The sequence below is a fragment of the Notolepis coatsorum genome (genome assembly GCF_963971535.1).
Source record: "Notolepis coatsorum genome assembly, chromosome: 2".
Lineage (NCBI taxonomy): Eukaryota > Metazoa > Chordata > Actinopteri > Aulopiformes > Paralepididae > Notolepis > Notolepis coatsorum.
This window is the reverse complement of record NC_140166.1, coordinates 10,681,257-10,708,191: the sequence shown is the minus strand read 5'-3', so window position 1 is coordinate 10,708,191 and position 26,935 is coordinate 10,681,257. Positions and strand designations below refer to the sequence as shown.

The 26,935-nt window shown below is 41.1% G+C and overlaps 1 protein-coding gene across 1 annotated transcript in view; it reads left to right on the top strand.

Moving 5' to 3' along the window:
* Window positions 1–4,641: 4,641 nt before the first annotated feature.
* Window positions 4,642–26,935, top strand: part of creb3l3l (cAMP responsive element binding protein 3-like 3 like) — a 32,710-nt gene continuing 10,416 nt past the window's right edge. The window contains exons 1-5 of the mRNA XM_084307922.1: window positions 4,642–4,764; window positions 21,841–21,972; window positions 22,725–23,115; window positions 24,734–24,846; window positions 25,633–25,725. Of these exons, the coding sequence (XP_084164048.1) occupies window positions 21,841–21,972; window positions 22,725–23,115; window positions 24,734–24,846; window positions 25,633–25,725 (729 nt within the window). The 5' untranslated portion in view covers window positions 4,642–4,764. The remainder of the gene's footprint in view (window positions 4,765–21,840; window positions 21,973–22,724; window positions 23,116–24,733; window positions 24,847–25,632; window positions 25,726–26,935) is intronic.

Genomic DNA, 26,935 nt, shown 5'->3' with positions numbered 1-26,935 from the left:
TCTGAGGGCACAGGGTTTACAGTCTGAGGGCACAGGGTTTACAGTCTGAGGGCACAGGGTTTACAGTCTGAGGGCACAGGTTTACAGTCTGAGGGCACAGGGTTTACAGTCTGAGGGTACAGGGTTTACAGTCTGAGGGTACAGGGTTTACAGTCTGAGGGTACAGGGTTTACAGTCTGAGGGTACAGGGTTTACAGTCTGAGGGCACAGGGTTTACAGTCTGAGGGCACAGGGTTTACAGTCTGAGGGTACAGGGTTTACAGTCTGAGGGCACAGGGTTTACAGTCTGAGGGCACAGGGTTTACAGTCTGAGGGCACAGGGTTTACAGTCTGAGGGTACATTATGGACACAAAGTGAAAGAGGCACTAAAAATTATATAATAATTAGGGATGTCCGATATTATCGGCCGATATCGGCAGTAAAATGTGATATCGGAAAATATCGGTATCAAAAAAAAAAAATAAAAAAAAAAAAATTTACATTTATTTAACCTTTATTTACCCAGGCAAGCAAGTAAGAACCAATTCTTATTTTATTTATTGTCAAAAGTATGCATGTTGGTTTAATTCAACAACAAGAGATATGTAATGTTAATTTTTACTTTTTTAATTATCATATTTTGCACAGATAATGCTTACATTTAGAAAGCCCTTTTGAATGCATCCAGTGAAATTATTAATTACCTGAAATTATTCAGTTTTTTTGGGGGGAAACCCTGCATATATCGGTATCGGTTGATATCGGTATCGGTATCGGTATCGGAAATTAAGAGTTGGACAATATCGGAATATCGGTATCGGTAAAAAAGCCAATATCGGACATCCCTAATAATAATAATTCAATACAAAACAATTATCTTGCTTGCCAGGCTGCCTGATTGCTTTTACCAACGCGTTCGTGTTTTTTCCGTGTGTCTGATTGGCCAGGTCATGTGACATGTACGCCCCCAATCGTGGGACCGCAAGTTTCTACACTGGTTAAGCTTAGGCGACTCTTTCGAAGTTGGTTAAGGTTAGAGTTTGTCTTAGAGCAGCGGGCGATAGAACGCCTGCCCTGATTCCATACCCTAACCTTAAGGCCTAACAAAAATAATAGTTGGTTTCAGGTTGGTTGTCAGTTTGGCCATGGGTAGGTAGGGAATTTATTTTATTTTTTATTTATTCTTTCCCACGGCGACTATGGATAGGGAATTTCTTTATTTAATTAACCCTTTCACTGCCACACGACAGAAGGTTAGCCCTTTACTATCACACAACCGACGGCGATGCTCCATCATTAGCATCATTAGCTCCGCGGATGCGGAGCTAATGATGCTAATGATGGAGCATCGCCGTCGGTTGTGTGATAGTAAAGGGCTAACCTTCTGTATTGTCACAGTGAAAGGGTTAACCGGCTGTCGTGTGGCAGTGAAAGGGTTAAAATGTTCACAACAACACGGATGCATGTACTCTGCCAGCATGTTTAATATCCATAATACTAAATGTTTGACTAAGATTTCTATGAAACTTTATTCTAAAAAAAAAAAAAAAAAAAAAAAAAAAAATGATTTTTTTTTTTTTAATATATAATTTTTTTTTTAAACTCATAAAATATATTGGGTCGCACCTAAATCGGCAGGGTCGGTCGGCAACCTGAAACCAACCATTATTTTTGTTAGGCCTAACCAACTGCGAAAGAGTCGCCTAAGCTTAACCAGTGATAAACTAGGCGTTAGGTAGTTTGCAGGCTGTTCGACCCGGAAATAGGCGCAGAACTTGCCGTCCCGATATAACGATTGGCGCACATGTCACATGACCTGGCCAATCAGAGCGCAAAAAACGGGAACCCGGAAACACAAACGCATTGGTAAAAGCATAGACGCTGCCAGGCTAACTCTGTCCTACAAAGGCAAATAGGTAGGGATGTCCGATATTATCGGCCGACCGATATTATCGGCCGATATCGGCAGTAAAATGTGATATCGGAAAATATCGGTATCGGTAAAAAATTTTTTTTTTTTTTTTTTTTTTACATTTATTTAACCTTTATTTACCCAGGCAAGCAAGTAAGAACCAATTCTTATTTTATTTATTGTCAAAAGTATGCATGTTGGTTTAATTCAACAACAAGAGATATGTAATGTTAATTTTTACTTTTTTAATTATCATATTTTGCACAGATAATGCTTACATTTAGAAAGCCTTTTGAATGCATCCAGTGAAATGATTAATTACCTGAAATTATTCAGTTTTTTTGGGGGGAAACCCTGCATATATCGGTATCGGTTGATATCGGTATCGGTATCGGTATCGAAATTAAGAGTTGGACAATATCGGAATATCGGTATCGGTAAAAAAGCCAATATCGAGCATCCCTACAAATAGGTTTAGGCAAACGTAGGTTGCTGGTTCCTGGCTGTAGGCATGTACCACTATGCTTTGCTGGCTTCATATCACAGCCAGGAGAATTAACATAGACTGAAATTAACTTTTGATGTCCCAGGCGACGGTATGTCATGTAATTTAATTTGACTTTACTCAGAAGCATTTTATATTATCCAAAATCCACTTATTTGTCAAACACTTACCCCAAAATTGTTGAAATGGTTCAACTTCTCAACATTTCAATGGAGAGTCTGTCTGGTTACTGGAGGCGTCTTGGAGACATCTTGATTAGAATGCAACATTTGTAAAAATGTTCATTCCAAGTCGCATTCGATTCATCATGGCGGCGCCCAGTAAACAGACACTCTCCACTGAACTTTTAAGAAGGTGGACCATTTCGACAACTTCAGGATAACTGTTTGACAGATAAGTGGCCCGGATTTTATCTTTAGGTAATATAAAATACTTCTGTGAAAGTAAAATAAAATTACATGACATACACCCAGGAGATCTAAAGTTAATTTCAGTCTATGTTAATTTGCCCGGCTGTGATATGAAACAAGCAAAGTGTAGCAGTACATATAGCCTTGAACCAACAATAACTTAAGTTGCCTTTTTAGGGTAGTAACACTGATATAGACTGATATAATAAATACATTACACACAAGATGTACAAATATAGTGTGGTATACATACAAAGAGTGATAACTACAGATATAACGTTCCTACTGGGCCTTTCAGGGCAGTGGATCTCGTTGCTAATGTGAAACAAACTAACAAATCGTTAGCCAAACTGCACGACTTCCACACACAGTATCTGTCTAATATTAAACCGCATCCAGCTATATATTGTGGCCATAACAGCTTGCTTTATAATTTACTTACCTTGTATCGATTTTTGTCATTCAACAAAATATTACTTTAAAAGTTATCAAGCTAACTTGTGCTAACTGACGTCTAAACTGTCATCACTACAACTCTGAACGTGTTGATGGCTGTAACCGTTACCATGGTAACCAGTGAGCGTCTACAATGTTTACCTCACGGCTATGATCAGTTATGGAAAATACAGTTTATCCAATGCAAACGACCATTACGTCATTGACATGACAACTACATACATACATTTTCTTTACACTTTTCAATCATGTATTTTTTTCTCACTTCTTTGGCTTTTTTACTCTGCAGCACGATATCAGTCGCTTGCATATCGTTGCTAATCTCGCGAGGTGTCAAGCTTCCCATTGCTGATGGTGCGTTCGGTCAAGTAGGAAATGAATCATGCGACCAAAATGTTAGGCATGGCAAATACGAGGTGATAGCGTTCGGGTTGCGCTAGTTAGATGGTAAAGTCAGGACCAATCACTCAGGTGCAAAGTAGTACATTATTATTAAACCGTTCTTTCTTGATGCAGGTGGTTTGAGTGGTCTTTAGGAATTCCAGCATGTCAGTGTGGGAAATTATCATCAGCCTTGAGTAAACGCGGGTTTAGGTTTACCACTGCCACCACTTGGCCTATTGCCGACCACGTATGTATAACGTGCGTTTAGACAACACTATTTGGGACAGACCACACATGCTATTTCCATATTATTAGGCTATTACTTCACATAAAATAGCATGTCTAAATGAAATGCACAAAACATGTATGTATCATAACGTTACCCTGGTATAGATCTGTATGGATGTATTTATGTATTTATTCATAACATTATACATATTCGTTTACGTTAGATCGTGCATGGCTTTTACATTGAAAAAATTACTTGTCACGTGGTTCCGTTCTCCATTCTTCACATCAAAAACGAAAAACGGAACTATCAAAACGTACACGGACCAAAATCGCCCCATTATTTACTCCTTTTTTCATTTGATTCTGACACCAAAATACGAAAAACAGCTCCGTATTTCAGTTCCCCCCGTTTTTTCGATTTTGGTTTCAAACGGAAATAGGAAAACACCTCGTATTTCCGGTATTTTTTTCCTCGTTTTTTCGTATTTCCGTTTGAAACGAAAAACGAACTATCAAAACGTACACGGACCCGCCACGAGGACGGGACTAAGAACTAAATTAGTTCTTCTGATTCGGTTTATATTATTTCAATATAATATGATATAATCTGATTCGGCGCTAACCATAGAATTAGAAAACCATAGAACTGAAAACTAACAACCGAAGAAGACTACACTTCCCGGGACATCCGTCGGATCTACGCTACGCGCATGCCCACGCATTTCTACGTGATGACGCACTTTTTGTCTTGTTGGAAGGTGATTTCCTCGAGGGTTTCACAGAAGAAGGGCCGCGTGACAGGACTCAACAGCAGAGACATACAAACCCTGCCAGATCTACTCACCCGCATGGTATCCTACCTCATCTGACAGTTACACATACTCAGGTACGAATAACCATGTAGACATTTGTCTCTGTTTTGCTTTTGTGTGTGTTTTCCTTCATTGACGACCACGCCCTCCCCCAGCAACAAAAGCCTTGTGACATTTTAGTTGATTTGCTTCCCTGCCGTATGTCTTGGCTCGTCACACAACATAATTATGGTGTAGGTAGGTGAGAGTAATGCAGATATTTAGTCAATTTCGTAGTGATATAATTGCATGCGTTTTGACGTTATGTTATGAAAGCAGGTCATGTGCCTCAGTAATGACAGTGGAGGTCTCTGTGCAAGAAGACAACGTGGGCCGTGCTTTTCACATTTTCATTATAGACAATAAATAAAAACACCATTGCCCCACCTGGTATGTGTAAATTATTATTTGTTGTGACATTTGATAGTGTTGTGTTTTGCTTTCAGTCAAATCACGTGTGACGTGTGGGCGGGTCCTAATACGAGATGAGATCATAACAAGTGGGTCTGGCGATGATGCAACATAACATTATAATCTTATATTATAGTCTTGTTAGCCCTGGTGGTCATTACACTCAGTCGCTTAAGAGTAAATATTTCCTGATGCAAAAGTATAAATACTTTCTCTGAAATGGGGGACCCTGATGTAAACAAGACTAAAGTCTTTCTCTGGTCTGCATCCCCTTAACAATTGTGTGTATTTATTGAGCTGTACTGTATTGTACCCATTCTGCAATCTGTTAAATAAAGTTTTCATTCATTCATTCATTCAAACCTACGCTGACTGTTAAATAATTATATTGGCTGGAACACTTCTCAATCCTCTTATTAATGATAATAATCATCTTTATTTGTATAGCACCTTTCATACACGATTTGCAGCCCAAAGTGCTTCACATCAGTAAATTAGACACAATGAGCATAAAAATAGCAATGCAATAACAATACAATATTGATTGAGAGAGGGGGGGGGGGGCTAGAGACGGATGACATCACGCTGGATATGAGTCTTGACTAATGTGACATCCAGCTGTTTACATACTGTAGTAAGTTTCTTCCTAACGTGTGTCAGCTGGCTCTCATGAAAGCAGCAGTCAGCGCTGGTCGTTATTAAACTCACTCTCACTTGCTCCCTTTGATGATTTCAGACTCTTCAATCTTACTTAGGAATGTTACCCAGCAGACGGGTTTCCCCAAAGGCAGCCCCCCCCCCCCCACATACACACACACACACTGTCTCTCTCTCTCTCTCTCTGATTTCTCAGTGCTTTTGAATGGGTTCCAATAGGGTTCCACACCTGTTCTGAGGCTGTGCCTGATGTTAAAGGCACAATCAGTGCTTTCACGGCAGTGTGTGGTGACTGTAATCATTATTTGTTGACATCTGTCATTTATTAGACCGAGGACTTGTCATTCTGAAATGTATTGTCTGAGCCTTTGATATAGGGGCTGGGCAATAAACCTATATCGGTACAGTATGTTAAGAGAATGCATTCCTCTATATTGCATAAGAAGCTGTTTGATCTTTGCCCCTTCATTTATCTGAGTGTACAACAACCAATCACACGTTGACAGACAAACATGTTGGCAGAGGGCCAACAACACCATGGAGAATGTGGTATTTGTACGCTGGTGTTTTTATTTTTTAAAGAAGCAATTTAATTAAATGTATCATTACTGGGGTAAATGTGATAATATACCATGATATTAATGTCAGGTCATATGCCCCAGCTCTACTTATACAATTTAGTTGTGGGCTGTAAGGGTTGTTTATGAGTTATGATGGGTTGAGGAAGCCGTCAGTCAAACTCTTCAAGCAAACACGATGGTCTGAGATCAATTCCAGGTTTTGAGAGTTTCAGTGACCACCATAGCCCCAATACTTAGGAACACCCTCTGCAGGTTTCAAGCATTGCTCAGGCTTCCATAAGGTTAACTGTCAATAACACACATGTGAGAGGATAATGCAGAGATAGATGGCAAGTGAAAACAATGCAGAACAGAATGAATAAGAATAAGGTATGAAAACAATGCAGAACAGAATCAATATGGTATGAAAACAATGCAGAACAGAATGAATAAGGTGTGAAAACAATGCAGAACAGTCAATAAGGTATGAAAGCAATGCAGAACAGAATCAATAATTTATTTTAGTTTTATTTATATATATATAATTACAAAATAAGCTGTATCTAATGAATATAATCTATTCCATTACTGCAAGACTGAGCATTTCAGTGTTTAAAAGGACGCATTTGTGTACATTTGACTGGATCATCTGAACACATTTCCCGAATTTCCCCAAGGGGATCATAAAGGAATATCTTATCACCGTCCTCTTGCAAATTAAATGACCCACAGCAGTGAACCCCTAGTCCCACACAAAACACCACACTGGTAGTGAGTGAGTGGCTCTCATGGCAGATCCTTATACACCTGCAATTAGGGCTGGGCGATATGACGATATTATATAAATATCGGGTACAGTTCATTAACGATACACTTTTTTAACGTATCGTGGATATCGTGATGTTTTGCCCAAGAGGATTGTGTCGCGTCAATCTGGTCCACACCCGTTCAAACTTTTGAACAACGCCGCCCCCACACGCACACTACTGCATCAAAGTTACTACTTATTATTAACAAAGGCATTCGTTTTTGGGCATTAACGTTATATAGTTACACGTTCAATAACATCACCATATATTTACCCAAACATAGCAACGTCCGATGACGACATAGATAGTAGGCTTGGGCGGTATGACGGTATTACGGTATACCAGGGTATTTCGAAATACCGACGGTATGATTTTCAATACCGTGACGTCACAGACTGTGCGCCGACTCTGTAGTGCACAGCACGCGCCAGCAGAGGGCAGGGCAGTCTGTCTTTCCCTCTCTCAGTCAGAGCAGAGCACAGCTGAGCAGGTGACGCAACGCGCATGTTCCGTTGGGTCTTTCATCTTGCATGTGTTAATCTGCACGATAAATAAATACTTATTCTTCTATAGAATGCAGTTATGGACCGTTTATTAACCATGGGCCCACTTCCAGACCAGGGTTTCCGTTAGAAAAAATTGTTGCCGGCCTCAGTGTCCGGTAGATTTCAATCTACCGGTCAAATGAGAGAAATTCCGGTTAGAGTTTATTGAGCTTAAAAACAATTGATAGGCAAAAGAATGACAACAAAACAAAAGAATGACATCATCAAGGCATGTAGATTTATAATATTTTTACTTAAAACTAGGCTACTTTTGCGTATAAAGTCATTATATTCCAAATAAAATAAGTCCCGAGACTCCGTGCTGCTGCCGACTTTAAATCAAATAGGTGTCTGTGGGCAGGGACCGAAAACTAAAGCCCGCCGCCCGCCAGGGGCGGGCTGTTTTTACCTTTGGCGCATGACACTTAGAGGGCTGCCCGCCGTGTGGCGTGTAGTTCATAACTTCATAACGATACTCTTGTGCGAGTACAGATTATAGCCGCTCGTCTTTTTTTTCTCCGCCGGGAGATCGTTAAAAAACTACAAGTCCCACATCGCACTAGGTCCAATCACAGTAGAGTGACGTGACTGGTTTCATGAGAAAAAAAGCAAATGACCAATCGGAAGCTATCATTTGGCTTGTTTACTTCCATCTGCTCTAGTCTATATCGGACCTCCAAGAGCTAACGTTACTGTTTAAACAATGACCCAGTCAACTATTCACTTTTAGTTTAATACATGACGAGGCATTGTCTAGCTGGTATCTACTGATAGCTGCTGATATCAACAAATGCTCCAGCAATAGTCTACTCGAGTGCATAATACCTCCGGTCCCTCGTTAGCTAGCTTAGCTAGCTCACGTTGATCCATCTGTCCCAGTAAACTAAATTGTCTTAACGTTATCTACCGGGCTAGCAGTAGCTACAGATAGCTCCTGATATCAATGTCTTATAACATTGATTGAATGCGTATTCTAGCTGAGGGCATGTTGAATGTGATTTGACAAAAGAACGGTAACGTTATAAATAGGTCCAGCTGCATCGCCGGAGAATCCTTGCATGCTGAATGTAGGGTCTAGCTGAATATAGGGTCTAGCTGCAGGGCCGGAGAATCCTTGCTGGAGCTGGAGGCTACTCAAGTATACACACAGACAGTGGAGCTGTTTGCAGATAGCAAGCATTTTGACTTATTGCGTGGTGGCGATGTCTCGCAGATAATACAACTACAAGTATGAGTATATAATATATATTTTATTAAAAAAAAATGTTTTATATAAAATATATATATATATTTTTTTAATCAAAAAAAATTTGGCAGGTAAGAAATATGCTTGGCGGGTAGACTCTTCCCATCTACCCGCCACTGGCCGGTGAGTCAAAAAGTTAATTTCGCTCCCTGTCTGTGGGCAGTCGCCCGACATTAATAAACAGCAGTCTGTTATAATCGCATTTTTATGAGCTAACGAATTCCGTTATATTGGACATTTGTATTAATTATATCAAGCGAAGAACTGAGAAATTTGGCAGAGAGAGACGGCAACATTATCGTGGGTTTGCGTGACGACTCTCTCTCTCTCCACCTCCCAACGACTTATTTGCGAGAGTATGTCGATGCAGAGCAGCAGATTCAGCTGTTTTCTGGCTCTTTTCTGGCTCTATCTGGGGACCGCACAGCAGCGCCCCCCACCCAACAGCTGAATTGCCAATGGCTGAATTGGAGTACTGCACTGTGCCGCTGCTGCTCCGGCTCTGCAGCTTCACATGCACTCGCACACCCAGCACTAAGCTCTCGCTGACAACGTCGTTGTCATTATTAGAAGCAACGATGAAACAAATGTAATGATTGTTTCGTTCATCGCATAGGCTATTTAATTTTAGCCTATTTTAATACAATTCAAATAATCAAATTGTGCTTAGACTCAGGGAATTATTTTCACCGGACATTAAGACCGGAGAGATTAAATATGTCGGACTTCAACAGATTTTGCCGGTCAAATACCGGTAATTACCGGCTAACGGAAACGCTGTTCCAGACAATGGATGATTGAGGAATCGGGAAACGGGAGTGTTTTTCTAACGTTTTGAAATTGATTCGTGCATGAATGTGGACTCAGGGACACGTTGTTTCGCTACCGGTAAGTAAGTTATGTTATGGTTAAGCGATTGGAAGATGAACGTATGAGATATGAATGCTGGTGGTAGTGTATGTTTGGTAAAGCGTTCCAGTTCGACTGTGTGTGCGTATTGGCTTCGTGATTCACTACATTGGTTTAATGGCTTAAGCTGGGTTTTGATTATTATTAATGCAGAATACATTTTGTGCGTCTGTGTAGTTGTGTACTACTGTCGTGAGTTTGTGAGTCATATTGCTCTAATGTCAGCCTCCGTTATACGCTCCGTATGACTCGTTTCATATCTGCGTGTATCGAATGTGCGCGCTGGTTTGTTTACAGCGCGTTTGTTTACACTTGGTAACACGGGTCGCTATGGAATTTAGGCTCGAGGTTGAAGAGAGTGCATTTTTAGGTTGAAAGAACGGCCCTAATGTCAACGTGTTTCAATATAAGCGTTATGTATGGTGATAACGAGTATATTGTTAACTTAACATAGCTCCGCTCCCCCCCCCCCCCCCCCCCCCCCGCTGATGAAAATGAAAGTCATACCGTCATATATTGCAGTGGCGGCCGGTGGGTACTTCGCCACTAGGGGCGCTATACCAAATATGTTGCAAACATGTACAGTACAGTACTGTACCACGCAAGACTCATGGCAAGACGTGAGCGATTCGACTCACGCTCACGGCAATGAATCGGCTCTTATGAACGAGTCGCTCAGCTGTTACTACAACAACACACAACCAGTCAAATAAAGTATAGTCTAGACTCTAATTCACAACTTGAAACACAATATAAATAGAAAAGTTAGAAACAAAACTCGCCCGTCTCCAAACACAGGCAGATCTCTCCCTCTCTCCTTCTCTCTCTCACACACAGCGCGACGTGGAATCGATTCGTTACACAATCAGACCTATTATATACCAAGAATAACTTCAGTATGAGTACAGGGCTGTACACATATTTTGCATATTGTTAAACGAGCCAAGGCTAGCTATTAAACTATCGATATGAATCGAAAATCTGGGACCCTGATGTAAACAAGACAAACGTCTTTCTCTGGTCTGCATCCCCTTAACAATTGTGTGTATTGAGCCGTACTGTATTGTACCCATTCTGCAATCTGTTAATAAAGTTCTCATTCATTCATTCATTCAAACATAGACGATATTGAACAAGCCATAATCCACGTATTTTCAATCCGAGAGAGCTGCAGTAGTTAAATCAATGAGCCATCGACATAGTCAGTGTGGTAAGTAACGTTATTATTGCATCCAAGATTGATACACGGCTGGCTAGGCAGTTGGTAGTCATAGTCTTGTGTTATAAAATAAATAAACAATCAGCAATGTCTCGCTTCATGAATGGCCAGCAGTAGTACTGCTCCTAAAAAAAACTATTTACAAACGTTAACGTTAAGCAGAGAGAGAGAGAGAGAGAGAGAGAGAGACTCACTGTTTAGTTGAAACGTCCAGGGCAGGAGAGCTTGATAAACGTGTATAATCCGCCATATAGCTTGTTAGCCAAGTGTTAGCTGAGCTCGTTAGCACAACACTCAACAAGTACATTCCTTTGTCCATTTCCGCTCGAACAGACTGCAAACTACCTGGCGTTCTATCGCCATGCTCTAAGACAAACTCTAACCTTAACCAACTTTGAAAGAGTGCCTAAGCTTAACAGTCTAAAGAACTTGCAGTCACGGCACGCTAAGACAAACAACCTAGCCCAACCTAGGAACCAAGCTAGAAGCTAGAATTGGAACATTAGAAATTGGATTCGGCCAATCAGAGATCGTCTCTGTGAAATTCTGCCATGGAAAAAAATACTGGCGTCGGCCAATCAGAGAGCGTCTCCGCGAAATGCGGCTATGGAAATTCTTCACGGAAGTTCACGCTGCTGCCTAGACCGCTTCAAATCGCGCTCGGATTCCAACATAATAGTCATATTTCAACGCACAACGCCGTATGCACTGATTGGCTGTGACGGAGACAGCGATCAAACTGTGACGCGCACTCAGAGCGCTATCGCTTCTAGCCCGGGCGAGAAATACGAAAAAATAAAAAAAAACGTCACTTCCTGCTCATGAAAACGATGTTTTTTTTATTTAGATAATAACGTTATATTGTGCATTGGAAATACAAACATACTTAAAATGAGTAAATATTATTCATTTTAAACATGTTTATATTATTTATAGGGCTATAAAACACAAAAACGAAAAAGTTTTATTGTCTTCTTCTCTGATTTAACAGCAGCTGGCCAGCAGGTGGGTCGGCGCCCTTGCGCCCCTAGTGGCGAGCCGCCACTGATATACCGTATACCGGGGTATTATGTCATCAATGTATGACGGTGTGAAAAAAATTATACCGCCAAAGCCTAATAGATAGCAAGCATTACTGTTCATATCTCAGCCCGTGCTGAGTTGTGCGTGCCCATTCTGCGGTCTGTTAATAAAGTTTTCAATCAGACAGATGTATGGAAAGGCTTTTATTATAACATTCGTTGCAGTAAAATCATTATGCCTCGTTTAGTCATGCTGCGGTGCGCTGGTAATCACTCGTCGGCCGCGGGGAGCTGTTGTTGTTGTCGTTGAGCTGAGCTCTTGTCAAAATCAATGGAGGACTTTCAGGAAAGTAAAAAACGCATAGCGCTTGCCGATTGGTGCTAAGAACAGTAGGGCGGGTGCAAGCGGTGTGACGTAATTGGCAGACTCGACTCAATCAAAATTATTCTGTTGCCGGCTGAATGATTGAATGAATGAAAACGTTATTAACGATTGCAGAATGGGTACAATACAGTACAGCTCAATACAACAACAGTGGACTGGAGGATGGAGACCAGAAAAAGACTTTCGGCTTTTTTACATAAGGGTCCTCCATTTGCAATTCATCAAAACATTTAGAGACATACAAATATACAGTTAGGGATGCCCCGATCGATCGGCCACCGATCGTTATCGGCCGATAATCAGTATAAATATGCGATCGGTGATAATGCTTTATTTTCGCCGATCGTCAAACCCGATCTCACTCGCTGTCGCTGAGTTCTGTCTCAGACACCGGGAGCTGTGCGGCGTCTGCTCATCCCTCCAGCTCCTCCCGCACGCATGTAAACACGGGTCTACTCTAGTCTAGTGGGACGGGACACGGGAGGACGGCGTCTCCCTGAGCTAACGTTAGCTTAGCTACTGTTACAAAATGACCCAGTCAACTATTCACTTTTAGTTTAATACATGATGAGGCATTGTCTAACCGAACGGTATCTAGCCGGCCAGCTACCGATAGCTCCTGATATCAACAAACGCTCCAGCAAGTATAGTAGAGATGTGTATGATACCTGTTAGCTGTTAGCTGTTAGCTCACGTTAGCGCAAGTTAGTTCACTGTTCAAAACTAAATGTCCCATCCCATTGAACTAAATAATTCACCGAGGCGCTGTATTAACGTTATATATCCGGCTAGCAGTAGCTACAGATGGCTCCTGATATCAATGTCTTATAACACTGATTCGATGCGTATTCGAGCTGAGGGCTTGCTGAGCACAGTTAAGTAACGTTATACCAATAGGGTCCAGGTGCAGCACCGGAGAATCCTGGCCGTAGCTCGAGGCTACTAGAGTACACACAGACAGTGGAGCTTGTTGCGTGGTGGCGATGTCTCGCAGATAATACAAGTACAAGTCTAATTATATAATATATATATTTTATATACTTTTTTTAAATTTCTTTTAATCAAAAACGATCGGATCGGTATCGGCCGATATGGCTCACGACGATCGGTATCGGTGGCAAAAAACGTGATCGGGGCATCCCTAAATACAGTCGTTTCATTAAAATGCTAAAATGCTATTGATTGATTGATTTAAAACTTTATTAACATTGCAGAATGGGTACAGTACAGCTCAATACATACAATTGTTAAGGGGATGCAGACCAGAGAAAGGGTCCCCCATTTTCAATTAATCATATTTCATATCTAAATCATATAATATCTCATTGCTAAATATATGCAATATATAATCTAATAATCCAATAATCTAAATCTAATATATAATATAAAAATGCTAAATGCATGGGTATTTTATTTTGTCTTTAATGTTAGCTTGCAAACTCAAATACTGTCTTGGTAAGCCTCATAATGAATTGTTTGGGGGAAAAAAGAAAAACATTGTGAGGTCAGAAAATATCGTGATATCATATTTAGGCCATATCGCCCAGCCCTACCTGCAATGCAATCACACTGTTTTTGTCTGCGTTGTTCAGTAAAATACTACTACTCACTCAGTATAGGTCCATATTTAGACCTAATGAATATTAAGACATGATGGGATGCTTTAACATTTAGGATACTCAAACTGCTATGAAATATTTAGCCTACAGCAATGTCATTGAAATACATTGTATTTGAGAAAGTATTATTCTATGACGAATGGGCCTAACTGGTGTAGGCTATGGTATACCACTGTCCTGTCTGAGTCTAGTCCTTTGTATGGCTAGATCTGACTGTATACCACTGTGTTATGGACTTTTGAAAAGATACTACCTAGTTTGAGGAATCTCCATGGTTTATGGTGGGCCTGTCAGATATTGTGGTCGCAAACACTGGCTAACTGATGCTACAGCCTACCTACATGCTTGCTGCAGTGCTCACTGTGTGTCTCTCAAACACTGGCTAACTGATGCTACATACAGCCTAGCTCCATGCTAGCTGCAGTGCTCACTGTGTGTCTCTCAAACACTGGCTAACTGATGCTACATACAGCCTAGCTACATGCTAGCTGCAGTGCTCACTGTGTGTCTCTCATGCACAGGACCAGGGAACAAACTTAACTTTTTAACTTACCAGCCATTTGGCTGGTAGATTTTAAAAACTACCAGCCGGGCAGATTTTTTACCAGCCAAAAATCCAATGAGTATTTATATTGTAACGTTTGGCCACTTTAAATCATTGAACAGAGAGAGAGAGAGGTAGATAGGTAGATAGATAGATAGATAGATAGATAGAAGGTAGAGCCATATGAAATCCGTTTTATTATTTTCCAAATTCCATTTTATTTTTTCCCAAATTCCATTTTTTCCGTTTTAATATTTCAGAATTCTGTATTTTGCCTTTTATGCTCATTTTACCATCAGAAATAGTGTCTAATAAGTGGGAATGAATAAATGTCCACAATTGAATAAGATATAACAGTCCATTTAATGTTTTTAAGTGCTGCAACTCAGAAATACATTTCAATTTTACACAATATTTTTCAATTAATATTGTGACAAAATAAAAATACATATTTCAAGTGTAAACAATAGATACAGCTAGCTACTACTGACATTATCACAATGACAATGTCAGTAACCTAGCTATATCTATTATATTGTGATGAAATATAGTAATGCATAATTTAGGCACCTTTAGTTTAGTTTATTTCGTTTATAAAGGACAGTGTATAATGGCAATCGTTTGCATTAAACAAATGGATGGGTGCACTAGATTTAGCTAGAACTTCTAGAAGCTATCATTTCCATCTATAGTCCTATGTACTGTAACGTTTCATAGCTATTTAAGTTTATTTAGATTATAAAGGGCAGTGTATAATGACCGTTTGCATTAAACAAATGGATGGGTGCACCAGATTTAGCTAGAACTTCTAGAAGCTATCATTTCCATAGATAGTCTTATAACGTTACATAGCTATTTAAGTGTATTTAGTTTATAAAGGGCAGTGTATAATGACAATCGTTTGCATTAAACAAATGGATGGGTGCACTAGATTTAGCTAGAAGCTAAACGTCCTAACGTTATAGCTATTTAATCACAATAGTGTCGCAAGTGTTTTTGCGGTTCCAGTCCACGGAACGTTGACAGAATTAGCAAAACACCTTATCACCGGAGGCATAAAAGTCATTAGGATACTGTTCTGCTCTGAATTGAGGGCTTATTGTGGAATTGTTTAGCTTCTTGACGATGTTAACGCTGAAGCAGCCAGACGCTTGAGCACCGCGGCTGTGTTGTGTGTAACACGCTGTAGAGTCCCCGCCTCCCCGGTCGCGTGTGCACCAAACGTTCCACCCAAAAACGAAATTTCAGTCCAGATTAGGCCAAATTCTGCAATATTCCACGTTTTGCAGTTTATTCCATTTTTATTGGTTAATTCCGCGATTCCGTCCGCGATTCCGTGAACGCGGATTTCATATGGCTCTAATAGAAGGCAGGCCTGAAAACCTACCTGTTCAAAAAGGCCTTTGACTGTTAGCTTTTTATTTAAATTTTATTGCGCTTTTGTTTTTAAATAGTCTGTTTATACTATGTTTTTAATTAACTATGTTCTATTTTTATCTTATTTTTATTCTGTATTTTATTTGTTTTACTAATAACTTTTATTTAAATTTTTTTAACTGTTTTAACCATGTAGTGTAGCACTTTGGGATCCCAGTGAACAAAAAGTGCATTACAAATCCAATCTATTATTATTATTATGTGTGGCTGTCGCCCTGGCGGACATCTGTGCTCTACTGAGTGCACCTTTCTAGTCTAGAGAGAGAGCGCTGATTCCCCGTAGCTGAGCAGGGTTGCATTTTGTCAACACAAGTTGGAACCCTGGAGGAAGCGATATAAGGAAACGAATTGCCAATAAATGTGAAGTTGTCTTTGAACATGTTGCAGGGAATATGCCTCCACATATTTGGTCAAATCAAATGCGAAATAGTAAAATATCAGAGCACAATCAAAAACGCGATTGCAGGGTTTTCTTGTAGGCTAAAGAACGGGTGATGTACCTCATGTGCGTCTCATGTTACAAACTTGACCTCGTGAGCAGAGCGCATCTCATTTACATTTAAAGGTTCATTGTTTGTAAACATTAGAACGGACACGTGACACACACACACACACACACACACACACACACAGTTTCAACTCACCACCGCCGCATCATATTGACACCGAGCACAGACGACCCATTACCTGCCGGCCGCGGTAGATGCAGTGTATTTTGTTAGCCGCCAGGTGGCGGGCAGACCTTAAATTCTAATCGCCAAATAATAAATCTACAAGCCAATGGCGCTGGGCGTGTAACTATTTTGTACCCTGCACAGGACTCCTGGGCCCTCATTCATCAACGTGGACGTAGAACTTGACCTACTTCCACACGTAAGCACGGAATGTAGAACTAGCGTACGCACAGGGAAGTCGGCATTCATCACACGTGCGTACGCAGGCTCTATGGTCCTCTGTGTTGATGAATACCACTTTGTTCTACCGTCAATGCTCGTGCATGATTATCCATATATGGTCATGAAAATGAGGAAACACCCCCCATGGGATGTGAAATAATGGACGGACCCGAGCGGAACCCTGAGAAACTCCACGGAGAATTCACTGCTGTCGAACCAAGAAGACACTATCGCGTATTGTGGGATAAATAAAAGGCGGACTCGTAAACGGTGATGTCAGATATCAACGGCTCCCTAAGACCATTGCTGCAATTCTGCCTGGACAGCTCAAAATACTAATAAAGACCGTTCGTTGACCACTGTTTGGCGTTGGTTGTGTGTCATTATAACCGTGCTGTAATATGAATGCCTTTATTAGTTGTGTTCGATTGGCTATATGATTTTTAGATGCATCTATTTTGTTGTCGGCTAATAAAGACCGCGCTGGAATATGACTGCCTTTTCCCGTGTTGTTTGATTAATACCCCAGGGATTAAAGTTCTCCTCAATTTTATTCCAAATCGCGATGGATCTCCCGTCAATTTTCTACCTGCTGCATATGATTTCTAGAGGCATACTACAATCTATTTTGATGTCAGTATTCGGTAGCCTATATAAACAATATAATACGAGAGCATATACAAGAACAATGAATCTCACTGCATGTATGATAGATAGCCTGCCTTTCAATACATGAACTTGAATCCCATCATATACATAGTCTGTCCACTATAGTGTCATTGCAATGCGTTTTCTATTCTTTCTTATACAGTAAAAAGGGGGAAGAACACTATATTCATATGATTTGTATTCTGCTTACAGCTTCGAAGTTCCACTTGTTTCGTTTAACGTAAAGCCTTTTAAATATAATCAAAACGTTCCCGTGTTTCTGCGGTCTGCGCAGAATAATAACGAGTTGAGCTTTATGATTTATGATGAATTGAAAATGGGGGACCCTGATGTAAACAAGACGAAAGTTGGTCTGCATCCCCAATTAACAATTGTATGTACTGAGCTGTACTGTACTGTACCCATTCTGCAATCTGTTAATAAACTTTTCAATCAATCAATCAATCAAGCTACGCGGAGCGCAGTCAGTCAGTAGCCTACACCCCGTATATTCCGATAACGCTATATAAACCATGCTGCATTCATTCTGAGAGAAAGATCTATTATTCCAAATGCTATTTATAGGGTTTTGACCATAATTACACTACTGTTGCTATTTTACAATGAACTATAATGAACTACGGTTCGTACAGAACGTGCCAGTGTTATTATGCACAGAAGCTCATTTCCTTGTTGTAATAATATATTCTACCACTGGGCGCTAGGTACGCCAGGTCTGAACTGTGCGTAGATGTACGCACGAAGTCAAGTTCAAGTTGAAATTGATGAATCCCACTCTTTGCTTAGAAATGATCGTACGCACAGGGTAAGCACAGATCTGTGCGTAGAACACGTTGATGCATGAGGGCCCTGGTCTAAGCCGCAGATTAATCAAAGGGGCTATATGTCCGAAGTCCGAACACAAACATGCAAATTATAGTTTACCCTTCCAGCTCTCTAGTCCCAAATCCGTGTAATTACAACCTGCCCCCATGTCCGAACGCAAGCAGATCATTGTTTGCAGTATTCACACGGCGAGTGAGTGGGCGTGTTGATTAATATAGACTAACTATAGGAGCCAAAGCACTCATGAGTTATACCTTATTTCTATTGGCTTAGTTGCCTACACTGTTAAAGTCTACATTTCAGAATACAATGGGGCATAGCTGTATATTTATTGTATTATATGAATGTTTGTTTATTTTTATAACCTTACATTGAAACCGCATTAGGAATATTGATTGGATTTAGATAAAGTCATTGAACAGTCTTATTTGTCATAATAGTACATTCTAGAACATTTGTGTTGTCACAGTATGATGTCATAATAGAACATTCTAGAACATTTGTGATGTCACAGTATAATGTCATAATCAAACATTCTAGAACATTTGTGACGTCACAGTATGATGTCATAATCAAACATTCTAGAACATTTGTGTATATATATGGACAATGTAGTTGATGACGGGGTCCAGTAGAAGAAGAAAACGAAGGAGAAGAAGGAGAAGAAGAAGAGCCCATAAAAAGAATTGCGGAGGGCAGTAATACGCCACGATGCGTCTACTCTGCCGGAAATTCAAATAAGAAGAAGAAGAAGAGCTCATTGTGGATATATATTCAACAATTCTCTCATGATCTCATTGTTTGAGAGAAGAATTGGGGTTCCCCCCCTTGGGGGGGCACTTCGAGAGATGAGATGATGTTTGGATTGTGATTGTATGACAAGCGGAGCAGAGAAGAAGGAGACGGGCGATAGTAATGTGTTTTGAAGATGAGAAGAAGAAGAAGAGTAAACTAGATTGTAGTTAGGCAGCAATACGCAGAAAGGTGTCTAGACTGCCGGAAATTCACGAGAAGGAGAAGAAGAAGAGGATCAGAGGCAGAATTGTGGGCATAGTATAAGAACTGAGGAGGGCAGTAATACGCCATGTTGCGTTTACACTGCCGGAAAATATAAAGAAGAAGAAGAAGAGCTCATTGTGCATCTTGAAACAGTGCTGAGCAGTACTGAACAGATAGACTAAACGACATAGATTGAAGCATGCATTTCTAGACCAGGGTGCCTTGCCTCGTTTTGCTGTGGAAAGAGCCGGCAAGTTGAGTTTTACGGCTTTCAGGTGTGGAGGAATTTTGTCATGTGTCGAGTCGGCGGTGATTTTGGAGACTGGGAAAATACAGTTTTCTTACCTTGTAGTAGTGACGTGAATATTTCGTAGGTTCGGAAAATTTAGGATCACTTCTTTTTGTTTTTTTATTTTTTTATTATTTTTTAAACAAACATATAAACAAACATGACAACACACGATAAGATATACAAGCATTAATTGTCAGGGCACATCCAATGAGATCACCTTTTAGTTAGTTGTCTTATATAAGATATACCCATAATACCTGTTATCTAAAAAAAAAAACCTACACACATATGCTCAGCTCGAACCCCCCCCTCCCGGACCCCACCTTGGGAAGTACCTCCACTATCCCTCGCACCTAACCAGACACTACCATTATAAGCTAGCTTTTATTCTCTCCACCACTTCTAACCACATTGACATTTTGGATTCATTGAGACCCAGAATTCTTGCTGTAGATATTTCATGGTAAATTACATCGAGATATGTAAGAAACCAAACTTTACGGCACATTTTTTCCGGTTGAAACCAGCGTGATGCGATCAGCTTTTTGGCTACTGTGATACCCGATAAAACCAATCTCTTTAGCTGTGGATTCACTGCAAACTCAAAAACATCATTCAACAGCAATACCGAGGGGTGTACAGGTATATTCCAAGATACGAGTTTTGATATTTGTTGGGTCACATCTTTCCAGAATGCCTTAACTGGTGGGCAGTCCCAATACATGTGCATAAATGTCCCTTCGTCCCCATTTGTACATTGGGTGCATTTGGAATCTTGTTTGAGCCCCATTCGGCACAGTCTTATAGGAGTCAAGTATGTCCTGTGAATATAGTTAAGATTGATTTGTTGATGATCCGGGTTCCTTGATGTGAGTCGGACATTTGCCGATCACTTCTGTAAAGAAAGACTTCGCTGTGGAAGAGAAATAAACCATTTCAATATCTTTGTTTTACACCCGAGCGGCTGTGAACATTATTTTTCTTTATCAATGAATGTACTACTCACGACTAAGGCCTAACAAAAATAATAGTTGGTTTCAGGTTGGTTGTCAGTTTGGCCATGGGAGTTTGGTAGGGAATTTTTTTTTTTTTTTTTTTTTTTTTTTTTAATATTCTTTCCCACGGCGACTATGGATAGGGAATCTCTTTATTTAATTAACCCTTTCACTGCCACACGACAGAAGGTTAGCCCTTTACTATCACACAACCGACGGCGATGCTCCATCATTAGCATCATTAGCTCCGCGGATAAAGGGCTAACCTTCTGTATTGTCACAGTGAAAGGGTTAACCGGCTGTCGTGTGGCAGTGAAAGGGTTAAAATGTTCACAACAACATGGATGCATGTACTCTGCCAGCATGTTTAATATCCATAATACTAAATGTTTGACTAAGATTTCTATGAAACTTTATTCTAAAAAAAAAAAAAAAAAAAAAAAAATGATTTTTTTTTTTTTTTTAATATATAATTTTTTTTTTAAACTCATAAAATATATTGGGTCGCACCTAAATCGGCAGGGTCGGTCGGCAACCTGAAACCAACCATTATTTTTGTTAGGCCCTACTCACGACTAAGCAACTTTAACCAGTAGAGTGGACCGTCGGCCCTCATATTAGTAAGAAACGCAACAATGTTGTGATGGCCATTTCCCAGTTAAATGAAAAGCATGGGTTGTAGTCGATAAAAATTTATATCTGTGTTATCCTCATTCTCTTCAATTTAATTCCCAACCAAGAAGTTGGAGCTAGCTGCCTGTGTGTCTCCCAGATCTCTGTCTGACTGTGTGTCTCCCAGATCTCTGTCTGACTGTGTGTCTCCCAGATCTCTGTCTGACTGTGTGTCTCCCAGATCTCTGTCTGACTGTGTGTCTCCCAGATCTCTGTCTGACTGTGTGTCTCCCAGATCTCTGTCTGACTGTGTGTCTCCCAGATCTCTGTCTGACTGTGTGTCTCCCAGATCTCTGTCTGACTGTGTGTCTCCCAGATCTCTGTCTGACTGTGTGTCTCCCAGATCTCTGTGACATTGGAGCTAGCTGACTGACTGTGTGTCCCTCTCTCTGTCCCTCAGATGTCGGTGATGGAGGAGCTGGACGGAGCAGACCTGTTGGGACTCTTGTTCCAGGACGGAGAGAGTGTAACCGCTGACTCCTTCTTCTCGGACGGAAAAGGTCTGATAGAAGACTGGCTCTCTGAGCAGGAGGTACGGCCCCCGGATGCCCGCTGGTAGATGTGTCTCAGTAATGGATTTGTTATTTGATCTTGAGCTTCATAATTGACTTGGAAGTTGATTGATTGGTCCTTTTCAGACTTCCAGATCCAAAACCTTTCCACTGGACTGTTAAACAGTCTTTTGCCGGAAAGAAAGACAAGCTATTCCCATATTATGCGATCATAAATAAATAAATCATCAATAAATAAATCATAAATACACACAGTGTCACTGATCAGACTTTCCTACTTAGTTTACCATATTCAATCAATAAACAACGGTAATGAGCATGGACTTGTACTACTTTTATACCATGGCCTGGGTGAATACTTGATTCTGATTGTCTGGAGGGCTGTTGATTATTTTTCCATATACTGCATGGCTAGAGCGTAATCACAGTTCAAAATGAATGTGTTTGTTTGGCTTTCTTACACTTCTCCTGTGTGTCATTGATAATGACCCAGAAAGCTAACTTTATGCTAGTGAGCCTTTCTGTCAATAATTTTGCCTATGGTAAACAAACAGTGAATATGATCTGACAATATGTTTGACAAAAAGGCTGGCTGGCTTGCTAGCCAGACATCTCACTGCCCCCAAATCAATAACCTTTTTTCACGTCAACAAAACCCCCAAACGGAAAACAAATAATGGATTATTTGTTCATAGCGACTATAGAATAGCAGACTGTAAGTATCTCCCAGTTGTACACATCCCTGACCCCGACGTTGTCTCCACTCCCCCAGATGTTGACGGACGACTTCCTGTGCAGCCTTTTGGAGGGCGAGGACAACAACATGGCCGCCCCGTGCCCCTCCCACTCCCCCCCGGGCAGCGACAGCGGCATCTCCGACGACAGCAGCACCGGCGGTGGGATCGGAACCGGCAACCTCCCCTCCTGCCCCAGCCCGCAGGGGAGCGACACCGACCCAGCGCCCAGCCCCTACTACTCCCAGCCGAGTCCGGTGTACTCGGACCCCGCCCCGGGCGCGGGGGAGGCCCAGGCGGAGAGCCCGGAGGCGCTGGCGGTGCAGACGGATCACAGCTACTCCCTGCTGCAGGGCGGAGGCAGCGACCTGGACGTGCTGCAGAGCGTCAGGGCGGAGAAGCCCGACATGGACGTCTTTATTGATCTGGGTACGTGTGTAACGCTGGGGGACAGAATTCTTCTGTTTGGTCACTTATTATTTAAATGTTTTTATAACTTTCTTTATTGCAAGAGTTGTGCAGGTACAAAAGTATCATAGTGCAATTGAGAGAGATCTTCCATTTTTCTATTCCCCATTTCTATCCCCTAACCCCACCCCATCCCACCCAAGGAGAGCGACAACAAACATACATTATGCAACCGTACAGAATACACATAAATAAAAATAGTTTAACATAAATGCAGATGTGACAGGAAAACAACGATAATAATTGAAATAATAACTGGACAAATAAATAAATAAAAGAAAAGGGGGAGGCTCAGTCGTCACAGCCAGGCAAGGATGTCGGTGATTCTATGATTTTTGGTCACTTATTTTTAGGGCATTTCTTTATAGTACTGTGCAAAGTGCTACGGAAACCTATATTATGGGAACCTATAAACATGGGAAAAGTCACAGAAAATGAAATGCTAAAAGTAAAGGGAATGTCACAAACATTTGTTCATAATCCGTTAGATTTCTTTCTTCAAGTCTTTAATGTGAAGCTTGTCTGCTGGTAGATGTAGTTACCTTCACCAAAATACCACAAACAAACACACAAATGTCAGAAGTTCCAGAAAACACTACTCTGCCTATTACTGAGTATGTATTTTATGTTTTAATTTACCGGTAGTTGTAATTCCCCCTCCAAGAGGCTTTCAGTCACGTTTTTGATGAATTTGCAGGCATGAGGACATTGTGAGCTTTATTGTGACATGTAGTACCCCCCCAGAATAATATTAATTTCCTTGTTTCACTGTGGGCGGTGCAGTGGTTTGCACTGTTGCCTCACAGTGAGAAGGTCCTAGGTTCAAACCCCAGCAGGGGGCCTTTCTGGGCGGAGTGTGCATGTTCCCCCTGTGTTTGCGTGGGTTCCTCCCACACCAACAGACTCCTGCTATTTGGCCTTGACCGAGGCTCTGGCCTTACAGCAGCTGTGGGTCCCCAGGCGCTGTGGGCTGTGGCTGCTCACTAGGCTCTGGCCTTACAGCTGCTGTATTTATTATGTGTTGTATTTGTCTATGCCATTGTAAATGAGAGCTTTCTCTCAATGATCCTTCTGGATTAAATAAAGATTGAATGAATCGTTAAACGCAGAGTACAGATTTCGTAAATATTCTACTGATATTTTAAAGCCTGTGGAACATTTTGAAGAGATGGAAAGTATAGAAAAGATAAATATTCAATGATCAAGCTCTCAATATCGGCTACTTTTGATGAGGATATTTGTGACGATGGAGTTTGTCTCATGCCAATGACGTTAACTGAACTGAGCTTGTCTACCATGCTGTACTAAAAAAAAGTAGAATCCATTGATCTCACACATTCACACACCGACGGCGGAGGCAACCATGCAAGGTGTCAACCTGCTCATCGGGAGCAATTAGGGGTTAAGTGTCTTGCTCAAGGACACATCGACATGCTGCCCGGGAGGAGCGGGAATCGAACCGGGAACCTCCGGATTGCCAGATGACTGCTCTACCTCTTGAGCCACTGTCGCCCCCTAGGGTTGTGTCATTAAAGTAACTTGAACTTTCTATTCCTCTTGTCCTCCCGTTTCCTTCCAGATGACCTGGACAGCGAGGACATGGAGATGGACCTGACCAATGAGCTGCCCTGTACTCTATCCATAGAAGAGACCACTGCAGGGGAGTCGGCACAGGAGAGCCAAACGGAACAGGTGAGTTATTTAAACATCCAGGGGTCACATGACCAGGTTAGGGTTCGAGAACTGAGGCTGAGAGTGAGGAAGGTATTGGAAGTTCAATACATTTTATTCAGTATTTATACTGACCTATTCAGTACCATCGAGTATCACAAGAACGCTGTAATTTTTATATTGAATTCGAGAATCTCATCAGTGTCGGACCAATAAGCATGTTTCTTCCAAGATACAAGGCCAGTGATTGGTTGTTTCTTTCAATTAAAGAAGCCTTCCAGGTGGAACACATTTGATTGTTTTTGTGCTTTCTATGTTTCTTGAGATTCTTAACCTGAAAAGTACCCTAATAAGTCTTTGTTTAGACCCTGAGCGTTTTCCCCCCTATATTCCGCTCTGTTAAGTTGCTATAGATAACAGTATTATGTATATATATATATTTTTTTTACAATACGTCCACAGAGCTTTTAGAAAGGTGTGGAATAAAAGTATTGCTTCCCCCCCCCCAAAAAAAGTATTCATTAATGAATATCGGTTAAAAAATTATTTGCCGGTCCAAAATTAATAATGTTGTTTACATGTTACAGGCAAGTATCCCCTGCCTACTTCCCATTCCCCCACGTTGAATGTGCCCGATTGGATAAATGATCCAGTCCAATGATCTAGTGGCTGAAGGTTATCTATATAGCACCTTTTTAAACTGAAACAAAAGAAAAAAAGTACACAATAGCTGTGAGTGTGGCGCCATCTAGCAGCGCTATGCCGTATGTGTCCCTAATGGTTGACTTTAATTCTCTATCCATTCAGTTCATGTTCAAGGACATTGTTCTCACAGAGGAAGAGAAGAGGCTTCTAGCCAAGGAGGGAGCCAGCATTCCTGCTCACATGCCCCTCACCAAGGTACTGATGATTATGACTGGAATTCAGTGTAATTATTAAAGGGGCATTTCACCAAAAAACAATGCTGATTTATTTAGCATATAATCTCACACACATATAAAAACTATAATCTCACACACATATAAAAACTATAAACAGTTGTGCACACATTCAGTTTGAATGGTAAATGGCTGCTTTTTTATATAGCACTTTTATCCAAAGCGCTTAATTTGTTATTCACATTTTACCCATTCACACACCGACGGCAGAGGCAACCATGGAAGGTGCCAACCTGCTCATCGGGAGCAATTAGGGGTTTAGTATCTTGCTCAAGGACACATCGACACGCTGCCCGGGAGGAGCGGGAATCGAACCGGGAACCTCCGGATTGCCAGACGACTGCTCTACCTCCCGAGCCACTGTCACCCCAGTGACAGTTATTTAGAGTAAATTAGTTTGAATATGGCCACCAGTGATGTCATCGGGGACATTGAGTCCTTGTGTTGTGTTAATTACAGCACCATAAAATGATGTAGATGAACGGCGTCTTTCAGGACTGCTGCCTGATCATTTTATTGACCTGTAATTAACACAACTAGGGATGTGAATCGAAAACCGGTTCCCGTTGGGAGCCAGTTCCTAATTGTCCGATTCCTGGAATCGCATGCCTCCGTGACTATCGATTCCTCTTATCGCTGCCATGTTTTTCTGACTGTTGCGCATTTCAAAACAATAATGTTAGCGCCACGCATGTAGCCATAGAGCAGACTATTTGATTCCTTAACACTTTGGCGACCGATGGGACCCGTCTAATATAGTGGTTGAGGACCAGGGTTTGTCAACAGACGGTGTCTTTTTGTACAGCTATATCTATACTTTATATTATTGCTATCTGTCCATTCTCATTGTCAATTGAGTTCATAAACCGTCCCTTCAAAATGGCTTAAAGAAAAGAAAAGATGCATTTATCGCGGATTTTGTCTCATATATTTTCTGGAAAGCTAGTTATGGAGCTAATAACTGCTAACGTTATATTCAACGGCATTTCCGTTTTATATATGCTAAAGAAATAACTCAAACTGCATATGATCCGGGCTGTCCCAGAGCATGTATGCATGAAAGGGGGGTGGCGGGGGACGTCGTTTAGTATTAGGGATGTATCGGTCGGGTATCGGTATCGGCCGATAAGTGCCTTGTTGACTGCAATCGGCCTATCGGCCGATAAGCTCGA